We start from the raw sequence: 27,284 nt of genomic DNA on the forward strand, positions 1-27,284 counted from the left end.
GTAAAATTTAAAATAATTTTTTATGCAATTTATTACATGCAAAGCAGAATTTCAAGCAGCCATTACAATCACGTGATCCTTATTATAATTAAGGATATCTTATCAATACTGAACTTAATTTACTCAATACTGCTTAATTTTTTTGCGTGGAAACGGATACATTTATTGATATTATATGATGGATAGAACGTTCAAAAGAACAGTGTTTATTTGAAATAGTTTGTTTTAACAATGTAAACATCTTTACTAGCATTTTTTATCAAATGAATGCATAGCTGAAAAAAGTATTAATTTCTTTCTGAAAAAAAGGAGAGATTTCAAGAGAAAATCAAGAGATTTAACCATTCAAAGAAATAAAATTTTGGATTTTTCCCCACATTTTTTTCCTGAAAAATATTGTACCTTGTGAAAAATGCCTTTATATGCAGCTAATTAAACTAATTATTTAGCAGATAATCTAAATATCTAAATGGAACTGGGTGAGGCATAAGAACAGAGACCAAAGATATCAATGACAGTATGCATTTTATTTGTCCCACAACATATTCAGGTTTTTGGATAATTATTAATTAGCGCAAAACTAATCACAGCAAAACAATGACTCGGCCATGTTTTTTATGGTTCTGTTTCAACCTTTGAAACTGAATTGCAGATTGCAGTGACAACGTTTCATGCTTTATTGTCCATTTAAAAGCGCAAGCACTGGAGAAAGATGTGTTCTGATTACTTTGTGATACAGGAAGTTGATTTATGTCTTTACGACAGGATGTCAAAGCAATTGAAAACATTTGTTAAAACACATGGTCCTTTATGTGGGTTGACAGCATGTGTTATCACACCAAATGCACTGAAAGTCAAATATTGAACCAATGAAAGAAAAACGGGCTACTGAATTGAACCGACCAATTAACCTGCAGACAAATTTTGCATCTGCAAAACTCTATCCTTAACAATGTATGGGTTATGCATTAAGGATAGAGTTTTGCATGTGGAAATACACTCCTGAACATATTTGAATGAAAAAGAATTTGAAAGCATCAACTGTGGACTTAAGAGTGCTTAAATTTACATTGACGGCACGACTTTAAGTAAGACCAGTGCAGATTTGGCAATGTTATTATGCGGGGAACTTATAACTTATACCATTTGATTCGTGCATTGAATACGATGAGCAAACAAGAACAAGTCCAGAACAACTAAACTCTACCCTCAAAAGGCAGTCCCTGGCATCACCTTCCCTCAAAGGTGAAGAAAAAGGCATACACCCCGTCCCTGACGTCTTTCATTGGTTTTCGCTACTAAATGAAACAGCTGTAAGCAGGTACCAGTCTCTACAACATTTAAATCAAACAACTGATGAAAACTCCAATGAATATATAAATATAATAAAAAATATATAATTAATTATTACCACAATGGTCAAGACTAACCGTGCCCAATTCCTATTAGTCCACCACCTCTGCTGATTTATTACCGTCACTGAAAAGAACATCAACCTCATGTACTTAAAAGCCATAACGTTTTACTGCATCAGTCTCAGCAGACTTATTAACAGATGACCTTGAATTTACCTCTACAGTAATGTACTGGGTCATGTGCGTTTTAACCTCCTAATTAGAGAAGGCTCAAATGATAGGCTAGTGGGTTATCCTGCCTTATAGTGGAGTACATATTAGCTAGGCTCTGAAACCTGTTACAATGCTAACCAGAGTGTAGAGGTAACTGATTCCAGTTTGGTAATATTCAAATAATGGAAAGCGCACACAGAAGATTGTTTCAAGTGAGAACAGTTTTAAATTGTTTGTTCTTGTTCCTGCAAATACTACTCACCCCAAAAAAACAGTTACCACCATCTCATTCACTCAACCCACACAATACAGCGCTGCATCTTTTTCAGTCTTTTTAATGGTGAGAACAAACACAAGTTCTTCTGAACATACACATCCACACGTCTGGCTCTGTGGCTCATGCTCGGGCCTGTCGGAGGGAAGACAGCAGGAGTGGGAGCAGGTTGAGGGCGGGCCGGTGTTCCTGAATGCCCAGGGCCACCAGAGCCCCGGCCAACACTGAGGTCACTTTGGGCAGCAAGGGGGGACGAGCCTCCATAACCTGCCAACATAGATAAACAGCAAGTTTAATGTTAAGGTTTACCAGACGCAACACAATAAAGAAGTGTTTCTCAACCAGAGGGCCTCAGTAAACTTCTTTTGGGGCAGTTGTGGCCCAATGGTTAAAGAGTCGGACTTGCTCCCCGGGCGCCACTGTGAATGGCTGCCCACTGCTCCGAGTGTGTGTGTCCACACTACTCACTGCTCCTAATATGTGTGCACTAAATAGGCTTTATGCCCAGCTTCACTACTTCCTGAACTTCAGCCAGCTCCTCTGTTTCCTGTCTGCCATTATTGGACAAACTGATTAATCCAGGTGTGCCTGATTATTGTTACTGAGGCCAGGCACACCTGGATTAATCAGTTTGTCCAATAATGGCAGACAGGAAACAAAGGAGCTGGCTGAAGTTCAGGCAGTAGTGCAGCTGGGCATAAAGCCAATTAGATGGGTTAAATGCATAGGACAGATTCCAAGTATGGGTTACCATACTTAGCCTTCACTTCGGTTAGGGCAGGGGGTCCAATCCTGCTCCTGGAGGGCTACTATCCTGCAGAGTTTAACTCCAACTTCCCTTAACACACATCAGGTGTGTTTGATTGGAGCTAAGCTCTGCAGAACAGTGGGCCTCCAGGAGCAGGATTGGACACCCCTGGGTTAGGGTTCGGGTTATTAAAATAATTTAACATGTACTTACAAAGTTTCTTAAAAGTCAGTAGAATGTCAGTTTGGGGACTCTCAAAATAAAGTGTTAACAGATATAAAGCAGATAGTCTACTAATACTATAATGACATGACTGCTAGTTGACATGTAGGTGTAAAGTTACTTGTCGCAAGTAGAATGTCTAACGATTTCTATAGAAATAAACGAAGTTGAATATAGAAATAAAGTGTTACCAAACATATAGTTCTTAAAATCTCTGGAATCATGACATGAATTGTGTTTAAAGTCATGATAAAACGGAAGTAGCAACAGATTTTTTTTCATATTGTGACATACAGCCAAGTGTAATGGATTATCGAAAAAGACAAAAATGAGGGGCAGGGACTTAGTTCTATGTATCTGTTGTTGATTGGAAGTTGAGATGTATGCGTTGCAATCTAAAGTGGAGGCATATGAATGTGAGCTTGAAATTGAAGAACGAACTGGTGTGATGTCATTTAGAACAAAATCTGGCCAAAACGAAGCTCGTGTGAAGTTATTCCGGGAATTCTAAACAGCTTGTCAAAGCAAACTTTCCGGAAAAGTTCTCTCAGGCTGGTAAACACCTTTGAACTGCCATTAGTTCATGGTAAACACAATAGGTAGGTGCACTCTTGGGGCTTACTAGACTGGAAAAACTGGAAGATGGCAAGCCGCCTGGACAGAGGAATGACTACTCCCAGAGAAAACAAAGGACGTTTCTGGAAATTAACATTTGAACTCTTTCTTGCAAAAGTAGCATCCCCACCCGAGATGCAATCACCTCGGTATTGTCTTAATTTACATGTCATTCCCTTTGCCCCTCTATCCCCCATCTCTTCTCTCCACATGCTGAAATTCTGAAATTAACCCAAAAAATCGATATGGTTTTGTGTGAACAATTATCCTACAACACTATACATGTTTGGTATCATTCGAAATGTCTCAATGCGACTTGTACAAAAGTCTCATTCCCACAGAAGTAAACCAAAAGGTAATACAGTTTTTAAGAGTTTATAGATACTTTGCTTACTATGGTGGGTGTGCCCTCTAGTTTTTCATGCAAATTAATTTCTGTCCCCAAAAGCAGTAAACTACCTAGTCTGGGACCTTGAGTAATGCAATTTCCCATTGTTAGCTTATGTTTTCCATTTGAAAGAGGTTTCTGTCTTGGTCTGAGTATTTAAGGAAACATTGCAAAGGGCTCAGGGAGATTTGTAGTCAGATCAGCCTCTAATGCTGAAGTGTCTTTCAGAAATCAGCATCATGTATAATATATTCCTGAGGTCAGGTATGCATCTTTAACTCTTTATTTCAGAGCATTTGATGTTATGTATTATTGATTATCTTTGAATTGGTTATGAAATTGGCATGCTACATTTACCCGAGTAATAATAAATTGTTACATATGATTTTATTCTGACTTGCTCAAATTATTAACTCTAGTAGCTTACGTTAAGTCCACAACGCCACAATGACTGAAATTCAGCTTAGGTGGAGCAGAGAAGCACACTGACTGATGTTTTAAAGCTCCGATTAACACATTGGCATTAGTCAAGTATACTTAGAGTGCAAAATGGGGGTTTTGAATATTGTGTTGGACGCTGGAGGCCAAAAGTCTTGAGAATAAAGTGACAAGCATTAAAGGTTATAATCCCTTTTAATTTGCTTTTTTACCACAGACTATGACATTTTTTCACTTGGAGTATATTTCTTGTTAGCTCCACCCACAGTGATATCTCATTAGTCTACTACAGTCTTGATCCACATGATTTGATTGTTTTTGATTATGTGCGACTTTTCGGCCTTTTTTTCATCTTTTAGTATAGACAAGAGCTTTATTCGTTGCGGTCTAGGAAGATGCTGCAATTCTGAAAATATGATTAATTTTATGCGCTCTTGCTGAATAGATGTATTAATTTCTTTTCGTTTTTTTAAATCTTACTGACTCCAAACTTTTAAAAGGTAGTGTAATATAATTTGGACATTTCTTTTCACTAACCCTTTGATGGAAAGTATGAAAAAAATGTATCTTTTAAGTTTCAAGTCCTACTTGATTCTGAATATGGAAAATATGGATATTCTGAAAATTAGGCGTTACAAGCAAACCACACCTTTTCAACTTTATGACGGTGTATTCGTCCATCAGAGCCAACATAAAAGGTGGAGAATGCATCATATGTTCTGAAAAGCAAAATAAATAAAGTTACACAAAGAGGAGCACAGGGCATGGCTTTGACAGGTTATCACAGCATGACTCACCTGTAGAGATGGTTCTTGTCTTTCTTGTAGAAGAACACCAGAATGGAGTGGAAGGGCAGGCCTTTGATTCTCCAGCGAGCTTTGATTGAGCCATCTTCTGGATGCTTGGTCAGCTTCAGGACTTCCAGCTGAGCCTCCGCATAGTAACACAGACACATCAACCGCCAAAACGTCAAAGTCAGCTGGTACGCTATACGACCCCTTCAGATATAGAAATAGACGCATATACTAATCAAGTCAATTTGTTTGCAGTTAGCAAACTACAACACCAATTTGTTTAGTATTAAAGTCCCCCTGTGGTGAAAATCAAAATGTTTATGTTATTTATGTGGTATTTTGAATGTGCTTTAAGACAAACCATGAACAAATCATAAGGCTACACCAAGATGAGTATTTTCACCTTAAAACTGCAGTGAACCAAAGACAGTCTCAAAAACGCGTTTTGAAATCGCTGGTGTTTCTGACGACTCAAACTATGTTGTAACCAGTCACGTCAGCGTGTGATCATCAACGAGTGGATCTCTGAGCTGGTGTGAGTCAGTGGAGACGAGGCTAATTTGCATATTCATAGAACCGCGTATACTAAATGGAACAAGGGTGTGTGGTTACATTGAAACTATTTTAAGGCATTAAGAATTTTAAGTGATACAATTATTTACTACATGGGGACTTTAGAACATTTTGCTTGCAAAATGTTTTTCTTTTGTATTTCAATTTTTTTTACTTAAAGTATTTTTATGTGCTTGCAAACAAAACGTTATCCAACATAAAAGAAAACGGTTCTGAAAACAAACTTAAGACAATCAAAACATCTTGAAGGGAACAAAAATGTATAATTTTTGCTTGCAAACTTTTTTTGAGTGTTGAATGTTTTGCAAACAAAACATTTTCAAAAAAGAAAAAAGTTGAGAACAATTTTTTTTTTTTTAAATTAAGCTTTGCTCTCAAAACATGTTTTCATGTGCTTGCAATAACATTTCGCAAATAAAAAAAATTCAAACAAATCATGCAACAAAAATGCTTTCAAACTTTTCTGATGTGCTTGTAAAAATGTTTTGCAAACAAAACATTTTCAAACATAAAAGACAAAATATTTTAAAAAAAAGTTGAGAACAAAACTTGAGACAATAAAAAAATTATAAGGGAACAAAAATGTATAGTTTTGTTTGCAAAACTTTTTTAGATTAATTCTAGATTAGCCATGATAATTATCGTGATCTCATGATTTTTTTATTGTGTTGGCAATCAAGTCTTGTAGACCTATAAGCTGTTAACACAAGTTCATTACAGATTACCGCACCCATTTATTAGCACTATGGAAACAACAGAGTTTGATGAAGTCACAGGGGTTAAGTGTTAATTTTGGTAGTCTTCATATTCAGATGAAAATGCGTATTGATCTTAGTCACATTTAAGCCATTTTGTCTTTCATAGTTTTAGTTGACATTGCATTGCATTTTTGTCAACTTTTAGTCACTACTTTAAGTCAAACTGCAGTTACCGACATTAATTTGGGTAGCTATTTTATATGTAGTCTTTATTAAAATGTAATTAATTATAATTTTTCTCTCTAGGCCAATTCAATTAAGCTTATGAGAAATTAGAATCAATGTAACAGGCTGTATTGACATTGCAGTCTTTAGCAGTAGCACCAGTGCAATTTTACATTATCCCTTTTCCTTAGTTCAGTGGTTCTCCAATTTGTTTCCACTTAGACTGCAGTCACACCTTTTTCATTAAGGGACAATATTTGCACGCTTTAATAGATTTTTCCAGTTCATTTTGAACCTTTATAAAATAAATAATGCTTTAAATAAAACAATGTTCAATAAATATGCAATGATGGTAAAAACGAAGTGCTACTTTTAAATATTAAATTCAAATCACCAGTAGGTGGCGGTAAGTCACTATCTTTATGAGTGAGTCATCGAGTCGTTCATTCATCAGTAACGAAGCAAGTGGCTGTATTTATGAATGGATCATAAATCTCAGTAACAGTGAAGAAAGCGTGTGCGCAAGCCCATGGTTGCCAGATATTATTGAAAAGACCGGGTAGAAACATAGACAGTAAAAGAAATGGACACAGCGACCCCGTTGATTTCAACGGAGAGTTGAAGCCAAACATGTGCACTCACTTCCTGATAGCCAAGCGTTCTGCGCAGGCTCAAACTGAGCTTGATGACGTAGATGTCACGTGAGCAACCTGACTGACAGTTGTAAATCTTCTAGTAGCTGTGCCAAGGATATTTGAAGTGTATTAACAGTAGCATTATGAGCAGAACACATGGGTATGCAGTATGAACAATATAGACAGATATGTGCAGTTTAATAACAGTAACATTTTAAGAGTAGTGTGGGTGTGTGTGGTTGACCCTGTCAAAGCAGCCCCATGGACGTGGTTATAATAATTAATTTAATATAACATATTACGCTATATAATTACAATATGACATGATAAAAGAAGTGGCTAAAATCGACTTTAAAATAGCCTACTTTAGGATTGTAATCGTTTGAGTAGCCTATCTGCAGTTCTAGTAATTTTAGTTAGTTAGTTTAGTTTATTTTGAACATGTTTATGTATATATCCATTAGATTTAAATATTTGGCTAGTACACACACACACACATAATACAATCAAACATAACAGATAAATAAATGCATGTAGGCTACAGCACAATCTTCCAAAATTATTAAAAATGATTCAAATATAGGCACATATGCAAATAATTTTTTCCCTTCTTTTTCGTTTCCTTCTACATCAAACAGAATAATAACCCATCCAAAAAATACTTCTTAGTATGAGCCCAGGAACCATATAATAATGTCCCCTCGAGTCATTTTCGTATCCATTCAATATTACATGACCATATAATATTCCAATATATAAAGAATTGTGAGCTAGGTGTAAAATCATGTAGTTTTGGCTAATAAATCACGGTCACAAACACTTGAAAAAAAACGTTTTTCTTTATTTCACGTTATGTAGGCATTTTGTACATATGGCTTCCGAACGGGATCACATTCATCTTCAAGCGTAGATGTGTAAATAAATAAAGGAACAACGTTAACCGCGATAGACATTGAGATGTTTTTTTCTTCTTCCATTGCCTGTATAATTTCCTGATAATTAATTTCCCCATCCCCCGTAGGTGTAGTAGTAGATAAATAATTTAAAGTTCGTGGATAAATGTTACTTCATATGTATTCACTTGCCACATATCGAATTATTTCCAATTCCTCAAAAACGTTGTTTAAATATTTTGTCGCGTTGCTTTTATGGACTCTATCTATGCCATGGGCTGACTTTAGACAGTAAAAGACTGCCTGCGAGACTGTGCGAGCTTCTCCTCCTGTCTATACGGTAATGTCTCTATTGTGCGACATAAAGTCGCGTGGTTATGACGCAATTTTTAGCCTATTTTTACAAGAATGGCTTCTACGGGGCCATAACGTAAGATACAAAGTAATGGAGCCTTTTATACATTGTCGTGTTTCTTTAGAAATAAATAATGGACAAATGGAGTCTTTGGACACCTCAGATGTAAAGTTATTCGCTGTCAAAGTGACGCCAAAATGAATGGGAGTCAATGGGATGCTAACAGCAGGTGATAGCCAGCTACAATGGCGGCCCCAGGAGGCAGCTTCAACTTCCGGCTGATGGATTACCCCCTTGGGTAGAAAATGTGTTCTTTTAACAGAAAAAGTGCTCTGACTGGGGGTTTACATGATTGACATCTGGCAACCGTAAGCATGAACGCTCGTAAAAACAGTCTGTAATGTGTCGTCTCCTCCTTTATTCGACAAAAACAAGTGGATTTGGTCAAGTGTAAAAAAATTTTTTAAACATATTTCAGTCTCGTCTTTTTTTGTCAACGATATTGCATGTGTTGAGTCAGTTATCGTTTAATGACTTTGGTATCGTTTTCGTTAACGAAATTAACGCACGTATAAGTGACTATGAGGTCAAAAATCTAGAATAACATGCATCTAGGAACTCTTTACCTTGTCTTTGTGTTCAGAAGACCATTGATGAACTCAACATCTTCAGAGTATATGCTGTAGTCATGATTTTTCACAAAGAAACTGGGCAGCTGAAACACAAAGTAGAGCCTAAACTATGAGTCAAGATTATATTGCATATTTAAAAGCAATAATATATGTATTTTTAAAATTGTTTAGCTTAAATAAAAAACTATATTTCTCAGGATAATCCAAATATAGTGTGGACCTCCATATTGAGCATTATCATTTCTCCCATTCTTTTTTCTACAAGTGGTCCATCTCATTCCCTTAAAACTCATCTTACCTCCACCCTCAGCTTTTCATACATCAGGGCCAGTTTCTCCTCATTCTCCTTGTCTCCCTGGCTAGAGCTGTAGTCCACTCTCTCAGTCTCAGCATGGCTGCAATGTGTGACACGGAGGGCTGGATAGAAGCTCTGCTTGTCCTGTCCCTTTCCTGATTTGTCCCCAATCTCCGAGGCAGACTTCATCCCGGGGCAGTGAAAGCAAAAGAAGCGAGATCCCAACATAAAAGGCGCAGGGCATCCCTCAGTCTCAAACAGACTCCTGAAGGAACCTCTCTCCGTGTCTGTCCCTACCTTTCTGGTAATGCTAATATCATCCTCTCTGCTCCCATCGACAGTGGTTAAAGGAAAAAGTAAGTCAAAGGGTCTGTTGGGTCCCAAGGCAAGGAGCTCGCTTAGTTTGGCCGGCCCAAAAAAGGGCACCTCCACCAGCGTGTGCTGCTCATCGCTCTCACAGGGTTTGAGCAAGATGCGCAAGCTGACAGCCTCTTCCCATTCCTCCTCCTCTAGGTTGGCTGCTTGGTTTGGCTGGCATGCATGGTGGAAGGGATGGGACAGGGATGGCTGTTTAATAGACAGGTAACGTAGACTGTTTGGAGGAGCCAAGGCCCATGATGCACTGCTCAGGCTCCTACTGTTGTCATTCAAGTGAAACTCGGTTGTCTATATATCAGAAAAATAGACAGTGCAAAGATATTCACACATGGGTCAATGACTAATATGGGTATCCAAAGGATTTTTTTTGTGTATTATATAGTGTTGTTCAAAGTTTTTAGAAATTCACTTTTTGTATTCATGTTGATTTCATATGGTTTTGAAAATTTTTATAGCATTTAAGAATAAAGTTTCAATGTAATGAAAAATGTCATGTGGTGTAACCATCAAATAAGTAATAACATGCGGCCAAGGGTGCATTTATTTGATCAAAAACCTTAAAAATAGCAATACTGTGTGTGAAATAATATTACAATTAAAATATTGTATTAAACAATTATTAACAATTAAACAACAATTAAAAGAACATCATATGCCACTTTTTAATGTTTTCAATTTTCTTTAGTGTGCAATGTATCTATTTGTGCATGTATACGATCTACAAAGTTACAAAGCTCAGTCTCCAATAAAGTGATTTATTCTATTGAAAAGAGAACACTAACCCCTTTAATATATTTTAAAATGTAATGCAATCCTGTGATGGCAAAGATGAATTTTCAGCATCATTCCTCCAGTCTTCAGTGTCACATGATCTTTCAGAAATCATTCAAATATGCTGATTTGTTTAAGAAACATTTATTACTATCAATGTTGAAAACAGTTGTGCTGCTTAATATTTTGAGTGTCAACATCTTAAATTTTATTTTCAAAAATGTATTTAAATTCATTTTTGTGGTTAAAAAAAAACTTTACAAATACCACAGCATTAATTATTCATTCAGAAATGCACCACATTACTTTGATTACCTGACATATATTCCAGCACTGTTTCTTCATTGGTTGCCTGCCGCCATGGTTCCTGACACACCCCACCCAAAGAGAGACACCCCCTCTGCACACAGCCATTCAAGTCAGGGTGCTGAGGCAACCTCGATGCAGTCTCAGAAAGATGACATCATCCAGCTACTCAAAGGGGAGGAAACACGAACTCTCCCATCCACCGCTTCCTCTGGTTACTCACTCATTCACAGTGCAACTTCAGTCTTTCAAAACCTTGCTAGGGCAGGGGGGAAAAGACATTTAAATCACACTTACAAGACATCAGTTCATTACCTTCACATATATGCATCTGGTAGATATGTTTAACCAAAGCAACTTACAATGCATTGAAGTCTACATTTGATCAGTTTGTGAGCTTCCCAGGAATCTAATTCATGGCATCGCCCACATTGCTCTATTATTTGAGTTACACTACCATTCAAAAGTTTGGGGTCTGTAAAATGTATTAATTTTCTTGAAAAGTATATTTTATGCTCACCAAGGCTGCATGTATTTGATCAAAAGTACAGTAAAATAGTAATATTGTGAAATATTACTACCGTTTAAAATAACTGTTTTCTATTGCAATACATTTTAAAATGTATTTTTTTCCTTGTGATGGCAAAGCTGAATTTTTAGCATCATTACTCCAGACTTCAGTCACATGATCCTTCAGAAATCATTTTAATATGCTGATTTAGTGCTCAGGAAGCATTTCTTATTATTATCAATGTTGAAAAAAGTTGTGCAGTTTAATTTTTGTGGAAACCAGGATACATCTTTTTCAGGATTCTTTGAAGAATCCTGTCTGAGAAAGCACTGATTGGCAGCAGCATTGTGAGACAGAAAAGGTGCATATTTCTGGACGCCCAGAAATGCCCTCTAAAGGCATTCTCAAGACCTTAATTAAGAAATAATAATATAAAATGGTTGAGGGAGCTTATGTATTGCTCAATAATCTGTTTAAATTAAACTACGCCTCGTATTCACGATATATATTACCCAAATATACTATATTTACAGTTGGGCAGGTATTGACAGTGATCAGACGCAGCCTGACACATGCACATCACGCTTGGGTCACACTTCACAAATCAACACATTCAACCCAGAGCTGACAATCTGACTAGTATAAAACACTCTTTCAAAACGAGGTGAACAAACTGAACGACAATAAATAGGGTAGTGTTTCAGCTGAAAGTGATCAAGGATCATAGGTTTCCTGTCTGAATTGGACAGATAATAGTTATTCTGTTAGTCTTCATATCTATACATGCCAGTCAGTCAGTTAGCTGTCCTGCTTGTAAATATTAAATGCATACCTGTCCTCAAAGAATCAGATGAAATGCTGTAGAACGTCAGCTCACAGTGCAGAGATACGAGAGTGTATCCAAATCCGACTGACGCAAATTCCTGTATGATTTAGAAAGAATAGGAATCTGTTTTTAACGTTATACAAATGTCACTCTCCTTATGTCCTTGCCCGGTGCCAGTCTGAGGCACTGCGCATGCGCCCTCCCCCTTCTAGAAGCGGAATCTGCCTTTTACAGCGGCATCCAGCGGCCGACACGACGAACTGCAACACACCTACGCCCGCTATGAACTATGGCGGCTTTTTCTTTTCAAAATAAAAGTCTGAAACGCAGGACAGTTAGTGGGCCATTCTCGTGATAGATCCAAACCTGGTTATTCAGATTTGGATTTTTTATTTTCTCAGTGTAATTCATTAAACAATCTTAGAATATTGTATTATGTCACACTTTATTTTAAGGAGTATTTTTTGCAGTATTATTACACCAATACAGTAATATTAATTAACAGCTTACTAAAGGGTTAGGGTTTGGTTTACTACCATAGTAAGTACATGTAAAATGTGTAACAAGGATACTAAAATATTGTTATATTATATTATATTATATTATATTACACTTCATTTTAAAAAGTCCTTGTTATAGTGTTATTGCAGTTGCACCAATGAGTACTGAGTAATATTAATTAACATGTACTTACTAAAAGGTTAGGGTTTGGTTTACGATTAGTTGCTTGTAATTATGCATGATGTACTGTTAACTTACTACCATAGTAAGTAGTACATGTAACGCGTAACAAGGACACTAAATTAAATCATGATGTAATTAATACATCATATTAAATTACTTTAATTTTCCGATTTTTCAATAAAATATTTAAGTGTTTTAAATAAACAAGTTTTTTTTTAGAATGAAGACCCATTAACACACCAGCTCAATTTCTACTGTAACAACTTTTTCTTTGAAATCAATCATTTTCGGCAACGCTGATGCAATACCTTTGGCGGCCTGCGCGAGGATGTGGCGCTGTCGCAAACCGAACTCCCGGCGTTTGCATGTCTGTGGCAGTGCGCAGATAGGCCGCATGTGATGTGAGCCACAGTGTGCTCGTGTTCATTGTCAGCTGTGATCCACCCCCGAGTCACGTTTAAAATATTCTATTTTCTTTCCTTGTGGGGGAAAGGTTTAGCAGAAAAATGCCTAAGAAATCAAAAGAAGTGGCTGAGTGGGAGGGTGATGATGAACAACAACAACAACAACAGCAACAAACAGGTAAGATTAACGTTATAGGTTTCTTTTACACCACAGCCTGATAATAAAATCGACATGAATATGATGCAACTATATTGAAATAGTTTCTATTATGACAGCTATGCTTTGAAATACATTTTTCTTTCATTTTGTTTAATGTAGATAAAGGAGTTGTGTTTTATTATATTGCTGGTATATTTTGCTTAGCCCATTAGCTTCGGTGCGGAGTTTGATGTTTCACTGTCATCATTGCCATATTCGCTTATTGATCCATGTTTCTACTCTGCGCAAGGGTTAACTGCTGATATAGTAGCTGCTTTGTTTCAAAACCTAGTGAGCTGCAGTCCTTAACAGCATTTTGGGAACGTTCAAATGTACCTAACCTCATATGATGCCCAAAATGCTGACTATGTTTGAGACAGCCGTTTTTATCCTGTACACATGACATTCTTTCTGTGGCATTGCCATTCTTCTGTCGGTGTGCATGTTTATTCCAGCCTGCTCTGTCAGGTGTGTTTGTGAGTGTATTTATTTTGACAGAAGTGCTTACATAATGATATTTCTTTGTTTAGACAAACATATCAAAAAAGGAAAGAAGGATAAGAAGGGGAAAAAGAGTGTAAGTCTCCATTCACTACTTTGGTCTGTCATAACTTTAATTCTAAATATTTTGTTTCTTCAAGTACATTTAAATATGTAATAAAAATAAATCAAAACTTTGCTATTTATGCATTATATATAATGGAATATTTTTGCCAGTTACTATTGTTATTTAGTTATTTAATACTATCTGAGCTACTAGCAGAACCAAATGCAATGTAGCCGATTATATAATTATACCTCTGACATCTGAATTGTTTATGCATATTTCTGCATTTTAATTTTTAATTTAATTTTATCTTACAGTTTTTTGAGGAGCTGGCATCAGATAATAAACCAGACAAAGAGCAGCCACCAGTGAAAGAGGCACAAGGGAAACAGGTCCATTATTTTAATTAATGCCAGTGTTTTAAAATGCATTCTAATAAGTACAAATATATTTAATGAAATTATACTCAAATATGTTATGTTTTTGTATTTCCTTGTCATTTACTGTTAGCCTCAGAAGAAAAAGAAAGATAGACGAAAAGGGAAAGCAGGAGACGACGACGATGATGATTCAGAGGTCATGCAGCGTCTCAAGAAACTGTCAGTCCAGGCCAGTGATGAAGATGAGGAAGAGGGTAATGTCAGAAACTTAGTTTGTGCCAGTATGTCACGCATCACAAGACATATTTAACATTGTGGCTTATTTCTATTTTGCAGTTGTTGCTCCAGTCAAAGGTGGAAAGCGAAACAAAGTAAGTTGCTTTGATATTTTTGTGGTATTTCACTGGGCTGCAGAAAAGAGTAATTTTCTCCTGCTGCACCATGTATAGAACAGTGCAATTTAAGCCATGTGATCCACAACGTCAGCGTCTCTATTCATCCACTATTGCAGGGGTTTTCAAACTTTGGTTTGGGCAAAGTCACTTGGCTGCAGCTAAATTGGCGTTTCAGTGAATGACAAACACACACAAACAGTTTAGTCAAGGGCTGCACGATATACCAACCTTAAATAGAAATCGCGATCTTGGCCGAGATTTAATAATATAAGAAGAAACTCACTTACTCCAATCACCGTAAATATTAGTATTGACATTTTACAGTTGTATTATAAAATAAAATACTCGATTTCTGTCATATGTTATAAACTTTTGATTAGGATTTTGATCTAAGCACAAATATTTTGGTGGGTCTTGAGATAGATTAGATAATATTTTTCTAAGTGGATCCTGGAATGGAAACATTTGGGAAGCCCTGCGCTAGTGGCAGGACTAATCTAGATGATGGAACACATCGCTCAGATTGTTTTTTGTTTTTGTTTTTCTACTATTAGGGTGGTAACATATTTGCTGCTCTGAGTCAGGGGAAAAGTGATGATGACGATGAAGAAGACGCAGGTGGAGATGATGATGATGATGATGATGACGAGAAACCCCAAAACAAGAAGAGCTCTAAGGTGAGTTATTTCAGAGTCAGTCATTGTAGATTGAGTCAGTCATTGTAGATTGAGTCAGTCATTGTAGATTGAGTCAGTCATTGTAGATTGAGTCAGTCATTGTAGATTGAGTCTTGTTGCTATAAAAAAAAAAAAAAAATATATATATATATATATATATATATATATATATATATATATATATATATATAGATATATTAGCAATTTAATCATGCAATAAGAATTCTTTTAGTTATCAGGATTGGTTTTTTTTTACCATTTCAGTGTTTTACCCTCAGTAGTTAATTTTAAAATTCAACTTAAATGAAACTGTATGAGTATAAAAGCCCACTTTTCTACTTCTCAAAAGTATTTCATGCAACTAACAGTATAAATATTATTTAGAATTTTTTATTTTATTTTTTTGTAGAGAGAAATTGCATGGAAATCAATGTTTGTTAGTTTCATTTTTACATATTGTCTTTTTAGTCATCATAGTGGCTGTCTATACCATCACCATTCATAATATTATCTTTATAGCATAGTCCAATTTGATGTACCTAACCATAATACATATGCACCACCCAACACACAACTCATCCTCTCTAATATTCTGTTGATTCATCTTTCAGTCCCACTCCAGCCATCCCGCATGTCCTTTCTCGCGCTTCATGACATTCCCAGTGGAATTCATTCCATTTTGCATTCATTCCTTTTCCAGACTGGTTCCAGTGCCCTTATTGTTTCAATCATTAAAAATTACGTTTCTTAATGAAATCATGTGATATTGGCACTTATCTGTCTTGGTTCAGGGTTTTTATCTTTTGTGCAAGGCTGATTTTGCACATCATTTTATTCACATTGTATGCGTTTGATACGGAAGGAAAGATAAGGCTGCATATTGAATATTTCTACATTTAAAAGGACATGTGCCTGTTTCTGTGTATGTATGTATGTATGTATGTATGTATGTGATTCAGGATGTTGAAAAGGTAACCAAGGGCAAGAAAAAAGATAAGGCTAAACCTAAGATAATGAAGGTGGGTACATGGGATTGTTTCTTAAGCTTCTTATTCTTATTCCTTGTTGTCGTTCTTCAAAATGCACGTCCTACCTTTCTTCTAACTTGCAGTTTATTATTGCTACATGACAGCAGTGCTTCAGTCATCACAGAAACTAACCCCTTTCTGCACATTCCAATCTGCTTTACTAACAACATATTGTACTGTGCGCAGTGCTTTCATCACACATTTCCTATAGGATCTTTGATTTACTGAGTTCTCTCAAAAACAGGAGGCCTCAGATGATGAAGAAGATGAAGGGATGGAGAAAAAAGATGAGAATGAAAAGAAAGGAGGGAAAAGGGACAAGAAAGCTGCTGCTAAACCATCTAAGGTGGGTGTCTCTTGTTTCGATGAATGTGTTGTTTTGACAAGCCAGTGAAGGTTTAATTGTGTCTAACCTAAAAGACGTTCTAATGTTGACAGGAGGAAGATAAAGTTGAAGTGAAAGAACATGAGAAGTCTCAGAAGAAAGACGAAGTTGAAGTGAAAGAACAAGAGAAGTCTCAGAAGAAAGACGAAGTCGAAGTGAAAGAACAAGAGAAGTCTCAGAAGAAAGGCAAGAAGGAGCAGCCCAAGGTCAGAAAAACATATATATACTACAATTTAAAAGTTTTAGGTCAGTAAAATGTTTATTTTTAAAGGCGTTGTTATTCAGTAGCCCCTTTCACACATACAGTCTTTACTGGTAAATTAGTAAATTTGACCAGTATGAGAAGTTGTGACATTAAGAGTTAATTACAGGTATGATGCTTATGTGAACAAAGAATAAAGATAATATGAGCGTATGAGCTCGCATGAGGTGCCCTGACAAAAAAGTCTACTATAAGCCAATTATAAAGTTCTTATGGAGATGACGTGATTATTTTGTGCTTTTTACAGTAATCTTTGCTTCTTTTTTTAATAGTTTTACTATAGAAAAAATAAATATGCAACATCTTTGACTGTTGCGCCACGCCTCACAGCTTTTTCAGCATGTCGTGCTCGAGACACAGCTGCCTTTTCCATTCATCAGCGCTGTGGCTCTGCAGTTGGATACTTTTATGAGCGTCTCTTGTTTTAAGAGCAAAAACGAGTGCTGTTTGAGCATCCCCTTAGGTCTGTCTCTCTGACGTCATAAAAATGGTGTCAAATTGAACAGATAGTGAAACTAAAGCAATTCTCCCCAAGCGGGAGAATGAAGACAACAGCGCAGAATTTAAAGATCTTTTAAGATGTTTGACATCACAGAATTTAGCTGTATTTTGGTGCTGATTTGTGACTGGTCTTTTAACTGTAATAAGCCAGAATGCCGTTGCTTGTGTGAACAGCATATTTGTGTATTTACTGTTAAAGTCATTCTGGTAATTTACTGTGTGAAAGGGATTACTGTGTTGACGTAATTTCCGCGATTTCCGTTTTCAACCCATGACTGCAAGCAGCAAATCTTGCAAATTTCAAATAAATGATGTTCGTTTGTACTTACTTTCTATTCAATGAAGAGTCCTAAAAAATGTATCACGGTTTACACAAAGTATTAAGCAGCACAACTGTTTTCAACATTGATGATAATTTTAGAATGATTTCTGAAGGATCGTCTGACACCAAAGACTGGAGTAAATTCTGTGTTTTGGTGTGTTTATAGAAAGGGAAGCCTGCTCAGCCTGCTCGCCCTCCTCCTCCTCCTAGTGATGATGATGAAGAGGAGGAAGAAAAGAGTGATGACAATGACACAATGATGGTACAAAAATATTCTCTTATTTTGTATTCCTAATATTCGAAAACTCCAAGTTCATTAATCCACTTTCATTTCTAACATCTTGTCCTATTTCCTGTCCCATAGAGTGCAGAGGATGGGCTCGCGGCTGAGCAAGCTAAAGAGAAACCGGACGACCCTTTTGCTAACTTGAGTAAAAAAGAGAAGAAGAAGAAAAAGAAAATGGTAGCGTATGCAAATTTTAAATACTCTAATTAATGTTTATATTATAGAAGGACTGATTGCGCTCAATCGTTGTGATGTCTGAATATTGAATTTCTTTTATTTTAATATTTTCAGTCTTTATTTACATTTAATACTTTAGTTTTATTAGTAGTTTTTAGTACTTGAACTTATGGCTTTTTTTTAACATTAATTTTATTTCAGCTCTTCTTTCAATGAACAAAAATTATTTTTAATAGTTTTAGTTAACAATAGTAACACTGATTGTAGACACTTCCTGCTGTGTTGTACAGATGGAGTATCAGCGTCAGGTGGATAGTCTGCGTGTTCAGGACGCAATAGAGGGAGACTTCTCCGTCTCTCAGGCTGAGCTGTCCTCTCGACAGGCCATGCTGGAAAACGCCTCAGACATCAAGGTTAGACGACTGGGAAACCTTCCGCCATTTGATAACACTTAGCACTGTGTACTAAATGATTTCCCTTTTTTGTTTTAGTTAGAAAGATTTAGCATTTCAGCCCACGGTAAGGAGCTGTTTGTTAACGCAGACCTTCTGATTGTTGCTGGGAGAAGATACGGTCTGGTTGGACCAAATGGGTGGGTTGATGGTTTTAATTTGACACAATACTACATTGCACTTAAGATTTAGTTTGCTTGTAAAACTGGTTTCCTTACTACTGTTTGAATCAGGAAAGGGAAGACCACTCTACTGAAGCACATCGCTAACAGAGCTCTAAGCATTCCTCCCAATATTGATGTCCTGCTTTGTGAGCAAGGTACAGTACATCAGTGTTAAGCTAAAATCATATATATTTACAATATGTGTACAATAAAAATTTTCTGATAAAATAACATTACGATGTCCAGAAATAAATTTCAATAGTACACTGGGTTTAATTGGTCGTTTAATGAGATCTGCTAATATATATTGTTAGTGCCGAGAATTTTCACGTGAATGAATGCCTAAATCCGGTTCTGGGTTCTAATCATAGACAGTATAAGAAGTGGACAGAGCCATCTCATTGGAACTCAGTTGAGACAGTTGAAGCCCATTTTTAGCGATTTTTTTTTTAGCACTTCCGTTCCTGACGCGCAGACTCAAACCGACTCAAACTAAGCTTGATGACGTGAGCAACCTGTCTGACAGACGTAAATCTTCTAGTAGCTGTGCGTGAAAATTGCCAACGTTAATCACTTCATATGTATTCACTTGCCACATGCCGAATTATTTCCAATTCCCCAAAAACGTTGTTGAAATATTTTGTCCCGTTGCTTTTATGGACTCATTATCTGTGGGCTTCTCCCTTGACGGGACGTCCCCCCGATTGCCTGCGAGCTTCTCCTCCTGTCTATACGGTAACTGTACGTTCACGCCGCCGCCGGCGAGAGTGGCAAAATTCGCTCTCGCCGCCCTGCCAGCGACGCCGTGGAAAGATTCGTGGACGCTCTGATGCTCTGACGTAGATCGAACGCGTGGTCTTTTTTACAACTGTATTTAAAGGGGCCACAAAGCAAACAAGCATGTCGATCGATCGTCGAAGCATTTTGTTTTGTGATTTCTTTGTGATTTCACTGGAAACAGTGATTTCACTATACAGGCGTATTCCGTTAATTAGATACATTTACTGCATACAAATCTTTAATCTATGATATCTCCATATCTTTGTCTGCCTATTTCCAAATTTTTTTATCCCCACCTTCCTATTTGAGCTGTCTAATATTGTTATGATATGATACCGATTGTGAAATCCCTTACTACTATTTTCTTTGTTGTTCCTCAGAGGTGGTAGCGGACGACACTCCTGCAGTACAGGCAGTGCTGAAGGCAGACACACGCAGACTGAAGCTCCTGGAGGATGAACGGCAGCTACAGAGTCGTCTGGAGAAAGGAGACGACAGCGTGGCCGAGAGGCTCGATAAGGTCAGATGAGAGCACCTTGCGGAGATCCTGTAAATATGCTGATCCATGGAGTAGTGAAGAATACCTGTGTGTGTGTGTGTGTGTGTGTGTGTGTGTGTGTGTGTGTGTGTGTGTGTGTGTGTGTGTGTGTGTGTGTGTGTGTGTGTGTGTGTGTGTGTGTGTGTGTGTGTGTGTGTGTGTGTGTGTGTGTGTGTGTGTGTGTGTGTGTGTGTGTGTGTGTGTGTGTGTGTGTGTGTGTGTGTGTGTGTGTGTGTGTGTGTGTGTGTGTGTCGCTCACAGGTGTATGAGGAGTTGAGGGTGATTGGAGCAGCGGCAGCAGAGGCTAAAGCTCGTAGGATCTTGGCTGGTCTGTCTTTCACTCCAGAGATGCAGAACAGGCCCACCAGGAAGTTCTCTGGTGGATGGAGGATGAGAGTGTCCCTGGCTAGGTGTGGATATATTCATTTTATGAATGTTAATTAAAGTCTACACTCATATTGTCATGAGAAATTATATATTATTGTTTTTCTGTGTTATTTTCTGTGCAGAGCGCTGTTCATGGAGCCCACTCTGCTGATGCTGGATGAGCCCACTAACCACCTGGACCTTAACGCTGTTATCTGGCTTAACAAGTAATTACTTCTGCTTTAAGTATCAACAAAACAAATCCATCTAGTTGATGTATTTAAATTTCATGCAAATTATAAATGGCCTACTTTTTCATAAATGTTCCCAGTTGATGGTGTCTTTTGATCATATTAAGGGTAGTTCACACTGATTAGATCACTGGAGGTCGTCAGTCACTTTATATCACTTTTGATCTTATCATATTTTCCAGAAAAAAAAATCATAACAAAACAGGAATTAAAAAGTATAAAACAAACATAAATTATATTGACATTCATAATGAACTACATGTATTATAAATGCAAGCCTTAACAAATTTATTTGTGCTGACAACAAATAGGATGTATTAGCTCTGAATATAAATGTAATTTTATTTTTTACAATGAGTTTTACAAACAGTTGCCTCTAAAAATAACAAATATAACCAAAATAATGCATCCCATCATGAAAAACATTACTTTATTGCTGTTTAACGCAATTAAAGGTTTTGTTCACAAGAAAATTCTGACATCAGTTACTGAATGAAAGTCTTAGGAGTTTAGAACGACATGACAGTGAGTAAAAAAGGACTAAACCTTTAATGCAATTAACACAGCATTTGTTATTTCAAATTCAACCTTTAAAAAAAACATACTGTTATATAATGTTCTGTAATTATTGATAAATTTGAAATTAAAAAACTCATTTTAATCATACTGGCTATTATTACTTATTTTATCCATAGACATTGAAAAAAATCACTTAACAGAAGCATCAGTATTGATATATATGATACTGTCTGTCATTCATAGTTAGGGATGCAACGATACCGCTTTTTCAAAACCGATCCGATCCGATCCCAAAATTCTGAGTATCGGCCGATACCGATACCAATCCGATACCAGCACAGTTTTTTTTTTAAATCAAGTAGAATTTCAATAACTGTGTGTTAAACTGATAATCACTCTTTTGTGAGTTAAACACCATCTACTTAATACAGACAACTTCATTATAAAGAAAAACAACAAATCCAAAAAATATATGATCATAATATATGACAAAAATGCTATTATAAACTAGATCAGTGGATAGTTCAGCAGTAAAATCTAGTCTAGAAATATCACGAGTGCACAATAATTGTATAAAATCTGAACATTTAGTGAAAAAAAAAACATTTAGTGGGGAAAAAGTCAGAGACAATAAGTGTAACACTAAATCTTGTAAAACGTTACACATTGCTCTTTATATTGTTGTAAAATACATTCATGAAAAACAAGATAACAAAAATCAAAAAGATAATTTTTTATAGAAGCCTAGGCTATGTAATTTGAGACATGTTTTAAATGTATAGCACAGCTGTTTAATGAGGCAGCAACATATGATAGATAGGACAGAACAAGAAAGGCTATTAATAATCCTTCATTGCACAAAAGGCTCCAGTACAGTGCGGCACAAAGCGCTTATGCGCATCCCGAGCGCAGAATGATGCGCTTGAAGCAACACAGAGTCACAGCGCGCAGCGCGTCGAGTCCGCATTGAAAAGTTCAAAGCACAAAGGAAAGACATATTGATGCGTAGTGTATTACACAGTATCTATCTCTATGCAATAGTTTATTGAGCCTTTTCTTTTAACAGTTTTAAATATCAGTTACTGTGCGCGTGAAGAACAATGATAGTGCTCTGACTCCAGTGTTGTGATCTAACAGACACACGGTAGAAAGTAACATGATTTAGTTACAGCAATAAAGTCCAGCAATATAAAGTTGTTTTATGCGAAACCATAGACCTTTATCTACAGATCAAGTATAATAATATTAACATTGAATCATCTTGGAGAGAGTTTCATCATGTTGACTGTCGTACCCGAACGTGACGCGCTGTTTGATGCTGAATGGAGAATGATTGACAGCCGCAGCAGAGGGAAAAAGTTTACGTGATCTTGAATTTAATGACTTAAATATGAATTTATATCTCACATTATACTACATAATGGCTTCAGAACACTTATAAGATAGTGCACGAAAACTTTATGGTGCTTTATAATGTTTTTGTGCCTTTTGTGGGTTAACTATAACACAGAATAGTAGACGCACAATATCGGATTTGGATCGGCCTCATCTGACCGATACCCGATCCGGCAAAAATGGCAGTATCGGAGCCGATACCGATGCTGAGTATCGGATCGGTGCATCCCTATTCATAGTACTTCTTAAAAGGATGCTATTAAACCGATATTTAAAGGGGTCATGACATGGTTTTTGTTTTTTTTAATTATGTTCCCTTAGGTTCAATTATAGTATTACTATAGTTTTTTGTACAAAAAAACTTTAAAAATATAGTGATGTATGACCTTTTCCCGCCCTGTTTCTCACCTCTGATTCAAACAGTCTGTTTTGGAGGTGTTTCCCCTTTAAGAGTTCAGTGTTAACGCCCACTGTTATGATTCGCTAACGTCAGTGCTGCTTATGCATAAATTATCAACGTTTATCATTTTGTATCACACGTAGACTACACAATGCTCCACCACGTGAAACTTCGGTCTTCCGATCTTTTACCATCGTGTCAATTCTCAATTGATTTTGATTCAAATGCGCGAGGGAGGGAGGGAGAGAGAGAGAGAGTTTGAAGGCGCGCGCGCGGCCGGGGCTTTCTCTCTCTCTCTCTCTGCTCGTTCTTCAGTAACATGCCCTGTCACACTCATCTGATCACTCACCGTTCAAATTAAGCTTTGGCGGGCTGCATATGCTGCAAATAAACTGCATCCGACTGTTTTCCCTGACGTCTGGATCGTTCGGCAGCGTATTCAAAGACTCAAACAGGAACAGCACATCTGCGTAGCATCGCAGTCATCTTGTAAACAGACCCACTCGCTGCACGACAACGCATGCGATGATGCAAAATGAGGCGTAGTTGTCTTGCGCTGGAGGCGGTCATATGCAAACGACTGGTACGTCACTTCGCACCGTGACGTCACTTCATACCATGGATCTAGAACGAGCTGTATTTAGAGCTTGATTAAATAAATGCTTTGTTTATAATGGGGAGGACGTCTTAAGCTATGAAACTTGCAGGAAGTTTTAATAGTACATAGATCTCTTATATACCAAAAGATCAAGGCAAATTTGGTTTCTCATGTCATGTCCCCTTTAAAATATAAAATATTTAAAATGTTGTTGCCACATTAATTAGTAAATCATGATTAATCACGATTTATTACAGAAACATCTGCAATGTGTAACAACCCTATTTTATTAACTTATACTTGTATACCTATTTTATATTATTATATCCATTCATGTAAGCAGTAATAAACCTAAACTCCAAGTTTCCTACACTTGACTGCAGTCTTTTCGCCTGTTGGTAGTTGCTGTTCATTTTCATAATGTTAAACTTTTCTTAACATTGTTGTATCGCTGGACACAATGCATCACAAATGGTTGCTGTCACTCATGTTGCTACTGCTCAGCAACTCTCTTGTGACAATGATTTTTGGTCACTTAGTCATAATAATTGCTATATGGTGCTCAAGAATCACCTCACATCTCATTTTCTGTTTTAGTTACTTGCAGAGCTGGAAGAAAACACTTCTAATTGTGTCCCACGACCAGAGTTTCTTAGATGACGTCTGTACAGATATCATGCACCTGGACAACCAGAAACTCTACTACTATAGGGGCAACTATCGTGAGTTTCATTTTTGATTGCCGACACAAATTAAAACTGCTCAAAGAAGTTTAGTCATCTAACTGTATCTTCTGTTTGCTTGATGTGTCATAGTAACGTTTAAGAAGATGTACGCACAGAAACAAAAAGAACTCCTGAAGCAGTACGAGAAACAAGAGAAAAAGCTCAAAGACCTGAAGGCGGGAGGAAAGTCCACAAAACAAGCTGTGAGTCCTTGAAATTTGCCTTGATTTTTTTTTTCTTTTTTTCTTCTGAAGTACTGCTTCTCATTTTTCGTTCTTCATTTTCAGGAGAAACAGACGAAAGACATTTTGACGAGGAAACAGCAGAAGGGTAAGAAGAAAGGCCAGGAGGAGGAGAGCCGTGAGATGCCAGAGCTCCTCAAGAGGCCGAAAGAATACACAGTCAAATTCACTTTCCCCAACCCTCCTCCACTCTCACCACCAATTCTTGGCCTTTACAGTGAGTACATTTCTATTTTTCCTGTCTCTTATCACTTTCACTCTGTAGAATCATGTTTTTATTAAACATGTTTGGTATTGGTGACATTTTTGATGTTTCCTCTCATTCACTCACAGGTGTTGACTTTGGTTATGAAGGCCAGAAGCCTCTGTTCAAGAATGTGGACTTTGGAATTGACATGGAGTCTAGAAGTAAGTCGCATATGTCTACAGACATTATGATTGGCAGGTTAATGATGGTGAAAATATGCTCACAAGAGATTGTTTGAAAATGAGCCTGAGATCATTTTTCTGTTTCAGTATGTATTGTTGGGCCAAATGGAGTTGGAAAGAGTACACTCCTCCTGCTTTTGACCGGAAAATTAAATCCTGTAAGTACCAGTTATATATATGAAATAATTCGTATTTGTACAATAAAAAAAAACATTTATTTTAAAATAATGATTTTGTACTCATTTTCCCCCCCCAAGTTTGTTGATTTCTTTAATGGCACACATTTTTAATTTTTTTTATTTTAGTCTAAAGGAGAGATGAGGAAGAATCATCGATTGGTAGGCCAAAAGTTTAAAATCATTCTTATTTTCCTTTACTTGACTTTTTTGTAATTGGTTAAATTCTTCTGTCTGTGCCTGTAGAAAGTGGGGTTCTTCAACCAGCAGTATGCTGATCAGTTGAACATGGAGGAGTCTCCCACAGAATATCTCCAGAGGAATTTCAATCTCCAGTACCAGGACGCCAGGAAGTGCCTGGGTCGCTTTGGGTTAGAGAGCCATGCACACACCATCCAGATCTCCAAACTGTCTGGTAAGCACTATAGAAATGCATTTATGTATGATGTTCAAAACAATTTGCCCTTCGTAGACTATATATATATATATATATATATATATATATATATATATATATATATATATATATAAAAATAATAATAATTTTTTTTTAGGTGGTCAGAAAGCAAGAGTGGTATTTGCTGAACTTTCTTGTCGGCAACCTGACGTCCTCATCTTGGTAAGGAGTTATGTTGTTTTAAATGTCTTATTCAAGATTTTTCTACTAAAATTAGTGGTTTAACATTCTTTCTCAATCTCTCCATGCAAATGTACAGGATGAGCCCACAAATAACTTGGACATTGAGTCGATTGATGCATTGTCAGAAGCCGTCAATGAATACAAAGGGGGTATGTTTTCTTCTGTATTGGTAGCACAACACTGAGTCTAATATTATTGATCTCATATGCCTTTTTTGTGGCTAATAATCTTTTGTGCATGTATACCAATTCATTGATATTAATATACCTTGTACCTGCAAGATTTTACTTATATTACAGTGATTTTTAAGGTAAAAACCAGCGGGTAAAATTTTAACATCTAATGATTTTTTTATTATTATTTTTTTAGCTGTGATAATTGTGAGCCATGATGCCAGGCTGATCACAGAGACCCAGTGCCATATGTGGGTAGTGGAGGACCAGTCAATCAACCAAATTGATGGAGACTTTGAAGATTACAAGAGAGAAGTTCTGGAGGCCCTTGGAGAAACCCTGGTCAACAAGCCTAAAAATGAATAACGGCTGGTATTAATAACAAGATTGTCAGACTACATCAATGAAGGGCTTTTTTTGTTGCAAGTTTTAATAGAACCAAAAAGTTTCTTGTTAAATTGACTGATCATTCAAACTCAGCACCTGCATGCAAACTCTGTTGGGTGATGTATACAAACCCTGGAGTCACAGTGTTGTAGGATGTTCCCTCCCCCCATGCCTTTTAGGTTAAGACTGAATCCAAATCAGTATTTTTACATACAATTTATACACTCAGCGCTTGTTCTTTAGTCATGATGTCTGACATTCTTGTATTAATCTTGCATTCAGGCCATATCATTACCAGCTGTTTATCTTTGTGATGCAATGCTATAAAACATATGTCCCATCACATGTGAACAGAGGGGGACTAGAAGTGTGCAGTTTGATGTATCTGACTGCTGATGCATATATTTAGTGTTAAACTGCCTTTGTAGAATGAGAACTTTGGTTTAAATCATTGTCATCATGCTCTCATACTAAACCAGCCCCAAAGAGTTTACCCTATATATATATATATATAATCTCTGTATTCAAGCAATGATGCTACCTGTAGTTCATCTGTCTTGAATGGTGATATTAACATGACTATTGATTAACTTGATTTGAATATAGTGTACATCCAAATTTCATGGAAAAGCAAATAAATGATTTTTTGCAACAAAG

At 36.8% G+C, this 27,284-nt stretch overlaps 2 protein-coding genes across 5 annotated transcripts; one reads left to right on the forward strand and one right to left on the reverse strand.

Annotated features, from left to right (window-relative positions):
- Positions 1–1,699: 1,699 nt before the first annotated feature.
- On the reverse strand, positions 1,700–12,330 carry cunh6orf136 (chromosome unknown C6orf136 homolog). 2 transcript variants are annotated; one of them, XM_077196316.1, is made up of 7 exons: positions 12,152–12,330; positions 10,818–11,067; positions 9,357–10,019; positions 9,053–9,141; positions 5,051–5,251; positions 4,903–4,972; positions 1,700–2,109 (listed from the first exon to the last, which is right to left on the reverse strand). In XM_077196316.1, exons 2-7 carry the CDS (start codon positions 10,914–10,916, stop codon positions 1,966–1,968), a joined length of 1,266 nt encoding a protein of 421 aa, XP_077052431.1. In that variant the 5' UTR covers positions 10,917–11,067; positions 12,152–12,330; the 3' UTR covers positions 1,700–1,965. The 2 variants fall into 2 exon arrangements, with proteins under 2 accessions (XP_077052431.1, XP_077052430.1); XM_077196315.1 differs by having other exon boundaries at positions 10,818–11,063; positions 12,152–12,325.
- Positions 12,331–13,164: 834 nt separating this feature from the next.
- Positions 13,165–27,283, forward strand: abcf1 (ATP-binding cassette, sub-family F (GCN20), member 1). 3 transcript variants are annotated; one of them, XM_077196344.1, is made up of 28 exons: positions 13,203–13,411; positions 13,963–14,009; positions 14,297–14,371; positions 14,490–14,613; positions 14,696–14,730; positions 15,309–15,431; positions 16,391–16,450; positions 16,704–16,805; positions 16,898–16,907; positions 16,950–17,050; positions 18,096–18,191; positions 18,294–18,392; positions 18,683–18,805; positions 18,884–18,984; positions 19,078–19,163; positions 20,169–20,308; positions 20,588–20,736; positions 20,836–20,919; positions 24,453–24,577; positions 24,671–24,783; positions 24,868–25,039; positions 25,156–25,230; positions 25,339–25,409; positions 25,557–25,589; positions 25,674–25,842; positions 25,982–26,046; positions 26,144–26,216; positions 26,437–27,283. In XM_077196344.1, the coding sequence occupies exons 1-28, from the start codon at positions 13,336–13,338 to the stop codon at positions 26,604–26,606; spliced, it is 2,697 nt and encodes an 898-aa protein (XP_077052459.1). In that variant the 5' UTR covers positions 13,203–13,335; the 3' UTR covers positions 26,607–27,283. The 3 variants fall into 3 exon arrangements, with proteins under 3 accessions (XP_077052458.1, XP_077052459.1, XP_077052460.1); XM_077196343.1 differs by having other exon boundaries at positions 13,165–13,411; positions 16,898–17,050; XM_077196345.1 differs by lacking the exon at positions 16,391–16,450 and having other exon boundaries at positions 13,204–13,411; positions 16,898–17,050.
- The last annotated feature ends 1 nt before the right edge of the window (position 27,284 follows it).

Source organism: Siphateles boraxobius, unplaced genomic scaffold, assembly GCF_051911475.1.
Source record: "Siphateles boraxobius isolate OS27281-9 unplaced genomic scaffold, OSU_SipBor_1 35, whole genome shotgun sequence".
Classification (NCBI taxonomy): domain Eukaryota; kingdom Metazoa; phylum Chordata; class Actinopteri; order Cypriniformes; family Leuciscidae; genus Siphateles; species Siphateles boraxobius.